General features: G+C 42.7%; 1 protein-coding gene across 1 annotated transcript in view; it reads right to left on the bottom strand.

Annotated features, from left to right (window-relative positions):
• Positions 1-14,424, bottom strand: part of usp13 (ubiquitin specific peptidase 13) — a 92,921-nt gene that overhangs the window by 61,092 nt on the left and 17,405 nt on the right. Inside the window, exons 3-4 of the mRNA XM_080185631.1 lie at positions 13,538-13,598; positions 1,429-1,550 (exon numbers count right to left, since the gene is read on the bottom strand). Coding sequence (XP_080041757.1) covers positions 1,429-1,550; positions 13,538-13,598 — 183 coding nt within the window. The remainder of the gene's footprint in view (positions 1-1,428; positions 1,551-13,537; positions 13,599-14,424) is intronic.

Below are 14,424 nucleotides of genomic sequence, written 5' to 3'. Positions count from 1 at the left end.
TACAGGGAAAAACTGTGCAGTCCACAGCAGGCCTCCACAACCTTCACCACTTTAGTCGACAAATACAGTAAAATACCCCTCATCACCTCTTCCCATGATCTGCCCAGGCACCGGAAGCATTATTTGAGCACAAGTGTTCTCTCCATGACTTACTGTATACACATATGTACACAGTTTGACCTTTCTTGCTGGTTGTGATGTGGGAAGCAGTGATGCAGAAGGGTGTCATCAGCAATGTGAAAGTTTTGTCCCCTACAATCCATCAACCTCCTTGTTCTTTTGCACTGAGTAAGCTGATTTTCCTCTACATCCTGCTCTGACTATTACACTATATTCTGAACCCTCAAAGATGCGCGGGTTAGGTTGATTGGCTGTGCTAAATTAACCAGTGTCGGGGAATTAGCAGGGTAAAAATGAGGGATTATGAGGATACGTCCTGTAGGATTGTAGTTCATGCAGACTCAATGGGCCGAATGGCCTCCTTCTGCACTATAGGGATTCTATGATTCTCCCCCTCTATGAACAGTATGTTTTCACTGTACAGTGCGCAAGCAACAATACTTTCCACTGTATCCCAATTCATGTGACAATAATAATTAAATCGAATCAAAAGCCTTCAATGTTAGAATGATAGAAAATGACAGCATTCTGAGCACTTCCCCAGTGCTTTGCATTAACATGCAGGATGTGCAGTTGGGCATCATAGACTTATAACATTCATTTAAAAGTTACAGATGTCCCATGTCCCCATTTTTCTAATGGTTGATCTCATTTTCATTTCAAATCTAAGCCATAAATAGTTTAACTAGTTCTGAAATCCGTTACAAACTTCCCAGAATAAAGAGATCTCACGTTAACTGATGTAATTTAAAAATACTTTACAATCAACACTTCTTTAGGTACTTGATTAAAACTATATTCAGAACAGAAATTGAAACAAGGATAACTTTAACTTGTGTCTTAAAAACTGTTTCCTTAAATTATACATCACGGTGGCACAGTGGTTAGCACCGCCACCTCATAGCAGCAGGGACCTAGGTTAGATCCCTGCTTGGGTCGCTGTCTGTGTGGAGTTTGCACATTCTCCCTGTGTCTGTGTAGGTTTTCTCCAGGTGCTCCAGTTTCCTCCCACAGTCTGGAAGATGTGATGGTTAGGTGTATTGGCTATGCTAAGTTCTCCCTCACTGTACCCAAACAGGTGGTGTCTAGAGGATTTTCACAGTTATTTCATTGCAGTGTTCATGTAAGCCTAATTTGTGATACCAATAAATAAAAAGAAACATTTTTTCTATCTCATTTGGAATAGGGTGAGCATGCTCAGCTTAAAAGGACTGTACTTTTCCCTCAACCTTCTCTCTCTACCCCAAATACAAAGGATCGTGAATATATCTGAGATAACAATATATGCTGTTGAACACACTCACTGACCAGTGCTGGCAATTCTTCTATGTTTGGCAAAGGAATTTCAAAATGGTCTGGAAAAATAACGAGTTTAGCTTCGTCTTCATACTCATAATCTTCACTGTTGAAGTCTTCATTCTTTTCCAGCTCTAAAGAGAGAAAAGAAAGGAATGAAATTAAAAAAGTAGATCACTGCTGCAGATGTTTACCTGAGGATTAACTTGTTCAAACCCACATTTTTGAGAGGAGAGATCCCCCTCCCTCCACACTTCAAGCAACATACACAAGCTGCATTAGGAACCGAAATGTTCAACGTTTACACGCAATTTAAATGTCGGTCAGAAGCTGCTGCAACATTCCATTATGGTTTTAAAAGTGGATGTCACTTTGGGAAATAACAACATAGGAAGGAAATAAGATAATTTATCACATCAGCTTCTGTTACCAAAAATATTTCAGCTGGATTCTCCAGCCTCGCACGCAGCTGGGATTCTCCGGTCCCACTACAGTGAATGGAGATTTAGTTGAGCACCAAAATTCTCCGATCTCACTGTCAGGGCCAGCCGCCATCTCTAACCAGCATCACAGCTGCTTTATAAATGGAATAAAAGTTGAATGAATGTTCATAGGAGAAGGTTCAAATAAGAAGTGTTTGAGGATTCTGGATCTGTACTCGATGGCATTTAGGGGGGTGAAGAGGCATTTCATTGAAACTTACAGAATATCGAAAGGCCTGGATACAGTGGATGTGGGGCAGATGTTTCCATTAGTAGGCAAGGCTAGGATCCAAGGGCACAGCCTCAGTTTTAGAATTAAGATGATGAGGAATCTTTTCAGCCAGAGGGTAGTAAATCTATGGAATTCATTGCCACAGAAGGCCAGATGATTGAGTGTAATTAAGACAGAGATGGATATGTTCTTAATTGGTAAGGGGATCAAAGGTTACAGACAAAAAGTGGGAGAATGGGGTTAAGAAACTTATCAGCCATGATTGAATAGCAGAGCAAACTCAATGGGCTGAATGGCCTAATTCTGCTTCCACACCTTATGATCTATACATTCAATCACACTCTGCCATTTTAAAGTACATGGTTATTAAACATTTGCTACAGATTTGCTTTTAGGTACACCCTCGATGGCAAATCATATCAAAAGATAGCACCAGAAGCCATGGCCCCTACTATTCTGATTTTAAATTTGTAATTAAAAATCTGCACCCGTTCATAGCTATACAATTCTTCCCTATTTTTCATATTACAACAACTAGTTTTTCACAGGGTGGTGACAACTCCACAGGTGGGGTGAAAATTGGCATTTACTTCTGTCTGCAATGACCCAAAAACATTAACATTCAACGTCTTCTGTAATTATGTGTATTACTTACACAGGGAATGTTTTTTAAGACTATTTTGACAAATTATTAAGATATACCTCAATTCAACAGTGCCCCGACCTGAATTACTGCAGATATAATGAAAGCTGGAGTATCTTCCCATTTTCCTTTCCTTCTGTCACTTTCAAACTTGAAAAGCAAAGTAATAAAGGATTGAATGGGACAGTGGGTTAACAAGCTACCTCAATGTTAGGCCCTTGGACCAAAACCAGTCCAAATCAAGGATGGGTTTGGCAATGGAATGAGTCAGGAAACCCCATTTTACTCTTGAGTCACACAGCAGAAAACTGCTCACAATTCAGTATTAAATTAATTGGATTTGTTATTTATATAAGAATACAGCAGATGGACAAAGCATCCCATCCCACCCCAGCCAATGCAGCTGGCCTGATGCCTGATTAGACTTCACTATCAAATTAACTTACACATTATTGCCAACCAACCAGCACTAATCACGCTTCTATTGAGAAGGCAAGGAATACAGTGGACACAGCACGATTGAAAGGTAAGGTACATTTAGCAGTACTGTCTGGTGAAATTCAATTTTCTGAAGCAGCAGACAGTACAACTTCATCCAGAACATCAGCATTTTTCCTGAGCTGCTTCCTTGCTGAAGCACCTTCAGATCGCTGCAGGGAAAACCTTAAATGAGTTCACCAGGACTGACAAGGTAAGGCTCTCTTTCACAACTTATTCTTTGCATTGCCCTGCACCACCATACTTTGGGCCCAGGATGATCAATCCGTCTCACTCCATTTCCAGTGTCACGATTCAAATCGCGAATGGACGCTGAGGTAAACTTTCTTCAGCTTGACCTTACAATTCATCGCCTTTGCAACCACACTTGCTGAAGCATCTTCAGATCATGTGGAATATGCTAAGACTCCTCAAAACCCTTCAGGAATCTCATTCCCGCCAATCGGAAACCTGAAAACTGGCCTCAAGCCATCGACTGAGACTATTTTGGTCATAATTATTCCTGCAGTCAATTTGTAACAAATCTAAATCTATACCAGGCTTGGTCTTTTCACTTTGCGTGCCCGCAGTGGACTTGTTTACAACACAATGCTCATTCAACTGAACAGCTGCAATTTTTTTGTCTGACTCAGCCAACAAATAGACTTTTGCTGTCATATGATGACGTACATATGTTTGAGTGGATGGTAATTAAGCCAAATTAGCCTGCTGACAGCACGTTGGAATCATGAGCCATCCCTTCTTCATTTCAAAAAGAGGATCCTTTGCAGCCCAGCCCCTAGATGTGAAATGACAAGCAACAGACAGTTACTAAATGACAACATCCTATTTTTATGGAAATGACGTGTCCATGAGCATGCTGGACCCATAAAAGGGAACATTACTACAGCAATCAAATATTAATTCGGAATCAGCTGTGGAAAACTCCAAGGCTGAGAGATGACAAGTCAGCCTGGGCTGAACATTTGTTTTTCTCTAAATATGTGCTACTAGATATGACAAAAACTTACTACAAAATAGTAATTCCCCTAAAAGTCTGAGAGACCATTGCAATAAGTTGCCTACTTTAAACCTTCTCCTAATCCAAAAACATGACCGTGTGGATTTTTTTTTAAGATATGGTAATTGTTCATTTAGATCTGATGCAGACAACATGAATGAGATTTTGTGAAAGTTGAGGTTAGAATTCCTTCATTAAAAATTAATGTTTTTTAAACAAATTTGTTGATTGTTTTGGAAAACACATATTTCCATTCTCTAACAGTAGCTTAGGAGGATCAGATTTTTTTTTAAAAAACGGGAAGTTAGTTGTTCCTCTATACCCTTGAATGTTTTTTGTGCACACCTCAAAATCTATATTATCAAAGCTTTGCACCTCCTGTCTGTCATAATGGGGTAGCACAGTGGTTAGTGTTGCTGCCTCACAGCATCAGGGACCCAGGTTCGATTCCAGCCTTGAGTGACTGTCTGTGTGGAGTTTGCACATTCTCCCCATGTCCATGTGGGTTTTCTCCAGGTGCTCCGGTTTCTTCCCACAGTCTAAAGATGTGGATTGGTCATGCTAAATTGCACCTTAGTGTCTCAGGGTGTGTGGGTTGGGTGAATTAGCCACGGTACATGGGGTTATGAGGAGGTTTCAGAGATTTATGTATAGAGGAGGATGAAAGCCTTCCCGCCACCTCGAGTACAAAACATACAAAATCTACCTTATGTATAACAGACCAGAGCTCACTTCACTGTTTTGGTCAACCTTCAAAATGTCAAATCATATCTATGTATGGTTTTGAAAACTTGAAATTGTATACAAACAAGATGATTCTAAGCACTGCAGCTAAGCACCAGAACATGTCCTTGCACAGTGTCGACCTACTAAGAGGCAAGCAGGTGCTTACAAAGAAGGGTTATATTGGACTTGAAATGTCTGTTTCTCTTTCTCTGCTCTGCTGCCAGACCTGCTGAGTTTTTCCAGCACTTTCGATTTTTAGTCCGCAGTTCAAACTTCCACAGTATTTTGCTTTTTGTTTACTGTACCATCAACATTCTATGGATCATCATTGACCAGAAACTGAACTAAACCACCTATAAATACTGTCACTGCAAGAGCAAGTCAGAGGCTGGGGATGCTGTGGTGACTAACTCACCTCTTGATTCCCCAAGTCTTTCCACCATCTATACAGCACATACCAGGAACATGGAGGCGTATTTTCCATTGGCCTGGATGAGTGCAGCTCTAACAACACTCAAGAAGCTTGACCGCATGCAGGTCAAAGCAGCCAACTTGATCAGCATCTCATCCACTTCCTTAAACATTTACCCTTTCTCCATCAACATCGAGGCAGTAGTGTGTGCAATATATAAAATGCATTGCAGCAACTTGCCCAAGGCTCTTTCAACAGCACCTTCCAAACCTGATCTCCACCCTCTAGAAGGATGCATTGGAACACCACCACCTGCAAGTTCACTTGCAAGTCACACTATCCTGACTCAGAATATCACTAATTCTTCACTGTAACTGCTGGAGCACCCTTTCTAATAGCAGTGTTGTGTGCGTACCTATAAACAGATGGGCTGCAGTGGATCAAGAAGGCGGCTCACTACCACCTTCTCAAGGGAAATTAGTGAAGAACTATAAATGCCGGTCTTGTCAGCAACATTCCCTCAAAAGAACGAAAAACATACTCTGGCTACAACTGGATAGAGAACGGCATTCCCACTGAAATAAAGAATGTAGGAAAGGCATTGGGATGAGAAAAGTGTGCTGCCAATAGATTCACAGAATAGGATCATAGAACTACTTCAGTTGAAGAGGTGGTCATTGGGCCCATGGAGCATGCACCAACAACAATCCCATCTAGACCTCACCCATTTACTCTGTTAGTCCCCCTGACACTAAGGGAAAATTTAGCATGGTCAATCAACCTACCCTGCACATCTGTGGACTATAGGAGGAAACCCTAGCATCCGGAGGAAACCCACGCAGACACGAGAACATGCAAACTCTGCACAAACAGCAACCCGAGGCCAAAATTGAACCCAGTTCCCAGGCACTGTGAGGCAGCAGTGCCAACCACTGTGCCATTCTGCTGCCCATCAAGAAGAATGATGACAGTAAATACATTGCATTAACTATCACGGGACATTATTTGCGACTAAGATTTGATCTGTTCCAATCCTGTGACAGGGGCAGAAACCTGATTGGAGATCTTCAAACGTAGGATTGCAGAATAGATAAGCATGGCCCGGGGAGGCAACAACACATCAAAAACTTTGGCAAGAAAAGACAGAGTGACAGTTTGCAAGGACAGAAGTTGTGTGGTCAGCAGTTACTGGGAATGCAGCAAAGGACAAGGAGGAGCCCAGGGCCAGGCTGGGTTTCCTAAGAAAGGAAAACTGGAGAAGCAACATAGTCGATTACGTCAATCTTAATGACAAAGGAATCTATGAACTCCTCCCATTTGTTGATGGAGATGAGGGCAGTGGGGGAAGTGGAGAGGGGCTTCAGGAGATGGTTGGTAACGCTGTCTGGGATGATTTTGGGGACTAGGCAATTTTGGAAGATAAGTGCCTGAAAACACCTGATGCTGTGGTCCAGACAGATCTGGTGCTGGATGGCTAGTCCAATTTTATACCAGGTATACTTAGTCTGCGCTCCTTGGGCTTGAGGAAGTCAAGACAGTAGTGAAAGAAAAAGCTTTGACTGGTATGAGAGAGTAATGAAAAGGATGGATCAATGACAGATGTATGCATACGTTTTTGCCTGTTTTCTTAGAAATTTCCTTAATGAGCGACAAAGTTGATTTACAATTCATTTTTTGGTTAATGGCAGAATTGCATAAATCTTGCCCAAACATATTGGGGAGAATTCTCCTATCCCGTCTGCCACGCAAATCGTGGCAAGTGGGGGGCAGACCGTACAAAGGTCTATTGACCTCAGGTGGGATTTTCCGGTGTTGGGGCGAGAGCGGCCAGAAATTTCTGCCCATCATCTGCTTGGCTATGGCAACCCAATATTGATGACTCTTTGCCCCCAAGCTGAGTAAATACTTTTCCCTTTAATAGAGACAGAAACAGAGTTAAACATTTTGAGCGGAATTTTCCCCTCCCACCCAGCGGAAGGGACAAGATCATGCAAAGGTCCAATGAGCTTGGGCAGGGATTTTCCCATCATGGGGCGAGCATGGCTGGAAAATCCTGCCCTGCGAGTCTATATCACTCTCTTTCAAAGCCAGAGAGAGAGAGAGAGAGAGAAACGTTCTGGATTATATACTGTTTTTGAAGTGTAGTGACCGTTGTAATGTTCAGGGAGGCGATGGCCTAGTGGTATTATTGCTAGACTATGAACCCAGAAACTCAGTTAAATGTTCTGGGGACCTGGGTTCAAATCCTGCAATGGCAGATAGTGGAATTTGAATTCAATAAAAAAATCTGGAATTAGGAATCTGCTGATGACCATTGTCAGTTGTCAGAAAAACCCATCTGATTCACTAATATTCTTTAGGGAAGGAAATCTGTAGTCCTTACCTGGTCTGGTCTTCATATGACACCAGAGTCACTTATGTGGTGACTCAACTGCCCTCCAAAGGCAACGAGGAATGGGCAATAAATGCTGGACAGCCAGAAACACCCATGCCCCACAAATAAATAAAAAGAGGGGGTAGAGCTATGTGATAAGGTGAGAGCTAGGAAAGATTGTAACAAAAATGTGTGGAGCACAAGGTAGCAGAAATGTCAATGGTAGTATTAAGGACTAAAAGAAAGTACTGACAGTGTCATTAACATAAGATAGCAAAAATGTGTTAATAGGTGAACAAAGGTCAGTGTTCAGTGAAAGCAAAACTTCAAAACAACATGAAACTATGGTCACAATTCTCTAGCCAGCCGTTCACACCGGCAAAATCTTCCAGTCTCACCAACAGCACACCCTGGCCGCAGGTTTCATGGTGGCAAGGGGTGCATTCAAAAGGAAATCCCATTAGTAACAGCTGACACCCAAAAGATTCTGCCCCCAGCCAATGGCAGGCCACCTCTTGCCATGGTGAAACACACGATGGGTTGCGTGGTAAATCCCGGCATATTTCTTTAACTATTTACATTGCATTTCCCTATTACAACTACAAATTCTAGTCAACTCCAATTCCTACCCTTCCTCTTCCCAAGTCACAGTCCTAGGGGATTCAATCTCCCTCAGTGTTCTTGGCTGTTAGGGAAGACATGAGGATTCTCTTCTGTATCTGGTAAGACGTCACCATCTGCAGATTAGGACAATACTTTAGCAGCATTGCTAGGAAGCAGAGTGTAGATTGCAGGATGACTGAACTGCAAGGATAACGAAGACTTTCCAACAAAAGAATAATCCAAGAGAGAAAACTGAAGAGAATCAGCCTTTAGACTCTTTGGAATTGGAAGAAAAGAACGCAGGACACTGAGGATTTTGTTCCATCCCTGAAGCACTCAAGGAAAGAGCTTTGGAAGAAGAATGATCTTCAACTTCTGGAGTGGCAGTCATAGCTGTATCTTCCAGTGTTGTAATGAAGGCTGACTGAAGAATCTTCCACGGAGGATGCCTTTCTGTAGGCAGTGATGAGATAGCCACACTTCTCTCTGTATGAGGTTGCTCCATTATGGGCAATGGGAAGATTCTGCAGCTTCAATAGCCCAAAAAGATCTGACACAGCTTCTGTGCAGACCTGTAGCTCTAGTTGGAAGGTTCATCAGGGATTGAAGCATGGGTGCCAATTGACTTTCACTCTTGGAAGATACCAGCTCTTTAGCAGTGTGATCCTCTATGGATTCTGATCTGGACTCAGGCAAGGCATCCCCTCAGTGGAAGATTCTTCACGGACAACAGGATACGAAATTGATAATACATCGGCAGGTTCAGGGGAACTAATATCGGAATGCTGCTCAGCCACTAAAACACAACTGACACCTGTGTAAAGACAATAGAGACTTCATACAGTGCATCCATCAACTAAAAAGATGAACAAGACCATAAGAAATAGGAACAGGAGTAGGCCATTCAGCCCTTCAAGCCTGCTTCACTATTTAATAAGATCATGGTTGACCTAATACTCACTAAGTCCGCTTTCTTGCCTTATCTTTGTAACCCTTAATTCCCCTACTGATTAAAAACCAATCAATCTCAGCCTTGAAAATGTGCAAAGACACAGCCTCCACAGCTTCCCGAGGTAAAAAAATTCCAAAAATTCACCACTCTTGGAGAGACGAACTTCTTCCTCAAATCCGTTTTCAATGAGTATTCTATTATTCTGTGAGTGTGCCCTCTGGTCCTATACTCTCCTATGGGTGAAACCATCCCCCTAACATTTACCCTGTCTAACCCCCACCCTCCTAAGAATCTTACATACTTCAGTTATATCGCCTCTCATTCTCTGAACTCCAACTCTTTCCTTAGGTGATTCAAGGGCAGAACAAATTCCTCAGTGTCCTGCATTCTTCTTTTCCAATTCCAAAGTGTTCAAAGGATGCAGCAACCTCATTCTTCTGAGCTCCAGCAGGCCCAATCTGTCCAATTTTGCCTGCTATGGCAGTCCCTCCATACTAGGGATTATTCCAGTAAACCTCCTCTGTACTGCTTCCAATGATAATATATATTTCCTTAAATAAGGGGACCAGAACTGTAGAATCGTGGCCCCACTAGTACCTTGAACAATTGCAGCAACACCTCTTTGTTTTTATACTCCAGCTCCCTTGAAGTTAAAGCCAGCATTCCATTTGCCTTCCCTATGACCTTCTGCACCTGTATCACTTTCTCGGTTTCATGAACAAGGACCCCCTTTTTGATACAGCTTCCTGCAGTCTCTCCATTTAAACAACAATCAGCCTTCTCATTATTTCTTCCAAAGAGAACAATCTCACATTTTCCCACATTGAATTCCATTTGCCTCTTCTCTACCCATTCACCGAATGCAGAACGCTACAGCACAAACAGGCCCTTCGGCCCACAAGTTGCGCCGATCACATCTATACCTACCAAGCCATAGATATATCTGTAACTCCCAATGCCACTAGATCTCATATACTCATCCGGAAGTCTTTTAAAAGACCCCAGCGAGTTCGCCTCTACCACCACCGACGGCAGCCGATTCCACTCACTCACCACCCTCTGAGTGAAAAACTTACCTCTAACATCTCCTCTGTATTTGCTTCCCAGCACCTTAAACCCACGTCCTCTCGTAGCAACCATTTCAGCCCTGGGAAATTGCCTCTGAGAATCCACCCTATCTATTCCTCTCAACATTTTATAAATGTCTATCAGGTCGCCTCTCAACCTTCGTCTCTCCAGGGAGAAGAGACCTAGCTCCATAAGGCATGCCTCCCATTCCAGGCAACATCCTTGTAAATCTCCTCTGCACCCTCTCAATAGCTTCCACATCCTTCCTGAGTTGCAGCATTACCTCCTGACTCCTAAACTCAAATCGCTCGATTAATGAAGGTCAGTACACCATACGCCTTTTTGACCACATCCTCCACCTGCGAGGCCGATTTAAGAGTCCTATGGACCCAGACCCCAAGATCCTTCTGCTCTTCAACACTGCTAAGACTCCTACCCTTGATATTGTACTCCTGCATCCCGTTGGTCCTGCCAAATGGACCACTACACATTTATCCGCGTTGAAGTCCATCTGCCACTTCTCCGCCCAGTCTTGCATCCTATCTATGTGACACTGCAACTTCTGACGTCCCTCCAGACTATCCATAACACCACCAACCTGCGTATCGTTGGTGTGTAAGTGTTCGCTTAACCTTTCATTTTGTCTCTGTAAACTATTTGTGTCTTCCTTACAACCTGCCTTCCCTCCAAATCATTAATACATGTTGTGGTGAGCTGTGGCCCCAGCACTGATCACTGCCCTCCAACCTGAAAAGACCCTCTCATCGCTATTCGCTGCTTCCTGTTAGGACGTCAACCTCCAGGTTACTCAGTATTGCAAGGGGCTCTTCTTCATCACTTTCTAGGGAGAGCCAACTCAGGTCTAACAAGTCTTCAAGTGGATCTCTGCTGCAATCCCTTCTATATCCACCATGACCAGCCTTACTTTGCGAAGAAATCAGAGGTTCGTTACTTCAGTCAGTCTTTATCTGGGGCCTGGTGGTTTGTCTCTCTGTGAAAGATAGGTGCTCACTGCTATCTGTACAAACATCCTCAGCTTCTGCAGGATATATTTCCACTGCTTTTAAATGAAAGGTTGAAGATTGTTGCATAGTCTTTCAAATGATGAGAATCATCTGTTTTCTCTCGGATCCCGAGACATATGCCAACAAATCCATTCAGTAAGGATGCACGTTGATTGAAGCTAAGAAGCACAATAATCCTGCCTTGGATTGGAAGGTCTGTCTGTTGCTGCCTGGACTTTGTATTTGACTTTGATGTCTGATGGATAAAATATCATTGGTCAAAACCAACCATGGTCATGTGCCAACATGTTAACAGCAGCTGCAGTATTAATTTTAAAAGCAATATCAGAGCCTTGAACTTATAGCGCAAGTGACCAACAGTCTGGATTAAGACTCTATTTCCCTGAGGGATTTGTACTTTGTTTTTTTGTTGACTTCCCATTTCTTATATGTGATGTGTTTCAGAAATAATTTCTGGTCTTCAACTTGGATTGAAATTGTTGGATTTGCTGAATCACTTGAAATGTCCAGTTTTGCCACTCTGGAAGCATTCCACACCCCTGTTGGACTGTCCTGGCATTAATCCCCACACCACAAGCATCTCAAATGGCTGCTGGTGTGAATTTTCTAGCCTTTTGATTTGGTTTGGTGGGCTTTCTTCTGAGTGGGGCCACCCTGTGAGCCTACTCAATCTAGATTCATGCAAAGCCTTAGAGTCACACTGAATTATAGCCCAATTAAAAACTCTAAGCTTTGCCTGCATCACATTCTGGAATGCTGGGTCCAAACTAAGATCAGAAAGTTGAAGAGTTTTCCATTCTGGATACCCAGGGCTAAATGGATCATGGATTAGTTCATCCTTCAGTGACCCATTTCTGCAAGAACTAGCTCAGTGAATAGCTCGGTTAGAAATAACTCAATCAATTCCGCATGTGTTTGGAAACACTGATTAAACACACCCGTTCAATTAATAAGTTTTGATTCAGGCTAAAATAAGTGTCAAAGGCTTTAAGAATGGACTCAAAGTCCATGGTGGACTGTTGCACTGCTTGCCTTAAGAAAACATCATCTGCTACTGGACCTGCTGCATATCAAACAGAACTAACATGAGGCTTTTGCTCCTTTTCACGAAGGCCTGATGCTGCTTGGTACCAAAGAAAATGGCATTTCCTAACTTCCACAACTGGCCTCTCTGTGGGCCTTTGAGGCAGGCAAATGGGTAGGGACTGCTCACCAGGTACAGACATCAATACCTCGCTCCGGTTTGCTTTGTTCACCTGCCAATTTCATTCAGGCTGCTTTCTAAGGTTTCCTCACTTGTGTTTCCTTCAATAATACCAACATGTTTTTTTACATCACACAGGCGACACGGTGGCACAGTGGTTAGCACTGCTGCCTCACAGCGCCGAGGACCAGAGTTCAATTCCTGGCGTGGGTCATATCTGTGCAGAGTCTACACGTTCTCCTCGTATCTGTGCACGTTTCCTCTGGGTGCTCCGGTTTCCTCCCACAGCCCAAAAGATGCGCTGTTTAGCTACATTGGTCATGCTAAATTCTTCCTCAGTGTACCTGGACAGGCACCAGAGTATAACAATTAGGGGATTTTCATCGTAACGTCATTGCAGTATTAATGTAAGCCTACTTGTGACTAATAAATAAACTTTATTTTACTTTACACCGATGTGCCCATTGCTGTCACCATATTGTGAGATGCATTGTTCTACCTGAGACTCTAGTATGGGACTTGGTCATCTTGGTATCTGCTCAACACTTGCTTAATAATATTCCACCTAAACAGGTTAATGAATATGCTTTAAAAAAAAGAGTCATCCAGACACAAAACATTGGCTCTGTTCCCTCTCCACAGATGCTGACAGACCTGTTGAGATTTTACAGCATGTTTTTGTTATAGAGTAGGCATGTTGCTTCTTGGAGTGATTTCAACCTCAGAGAACGATAGAGTATTACACATGACTGACATATCAGCAGTACATCATCATCAGATCTAACTATCTGTTGACCTTTTGTTTTACAAAAATTGCAAAACCTGCTCTTGTTAAATTGTTATTTAGATTAATAACTTGAAATATTCTGAAATCAATGGAGTTATCTACAGTTGCAGCTTACCAAACATAACCCGGGGAGATTTCTTCTTGGGTAGCCCTCCACCAGACGCGCCCGTAGCCTTCTGTAATTTTGAAGTTAAAAAAAAAATTGTGAGATTTAACTCAATTTTCACAGAAAGGTTTGCATTTTGCACTTTTTCAGTACTTAACATTGCAGTTACATCTAAAAGGCAGCTAAAGCCAAACATGGTTAGTTTAAGTATTTATGGGTGACACGGTGGCACTGTGGTTGGCATGGGGCACAGTGGTTAGCACTGATGCCTCACAGCCCCAGGAATCTGGGTTCAATTCCAACCTTGGATGACTATCTATGTGGAGTTTGTATGTTCTCTTTGTGTCTGCATGCGTTTCCTCCGAGTGCTCCAGTTTCTTCCCACAGTCCAAAAGATGCGTAGGTTAAGTGGATTAGCAATGGTATATGTGCAGGCAATAATCTCTCCCTCAATGTCAACAAAACAAAGGAGATTGTCATCGGCTTCAGGAAGTGTAGAAGAGAATATGCCCCTGTCTACATCAACAGGGATAAAGCAGAAAGGGTCAAGAATTTCAAGTTTTTAGGTGTCCAGCTCACCAAAAACCTGTTATGCCAACACTATAATTAAGAAAGCCCACCAACGCCTCGACTTTCTCAGGAGACAAAAGGAAATTTGGCATGTCAGCTATGCCTCTCATCAATGTTTACAGATGCATCATAGAACCAGAAAATGCTTTCTATCATAGCTTGGTATGTCTTCTGCTCTGCCCAAGACTGCAAGAAACTACAAAAGGTCATGAATGTAGCTCAATCCATCATGCAAACCAGCCTCCCAACCACTGACTCTGTCTACACTTCCCGCTGCCTCAGCAAAGTAGGCAGGATAATTAAGGACCCCACGCACCCCGGACATT

This window comes from Carcharhinus amblyrhynchos, chromosome 3 (genome assembly GCF_965287045.1).
Source record: "Carcharhinus amblyrhynchos chromosome 3, sCarAmb.v2.hapA, whole genome shotgun sequence".
NCBI lineage: Eukaryota > Metazoa > Chordata > Chondrichthyes > Carcharhiniformes > Carcharhinidae > Carcharhinus > Carcharhinus amblyrhynchos.
The sequence above is the reverse complement of the archived record's forward strand: the minus strand, read 5'-3'. Positions and strand labels throughout refer to the sequence as shown.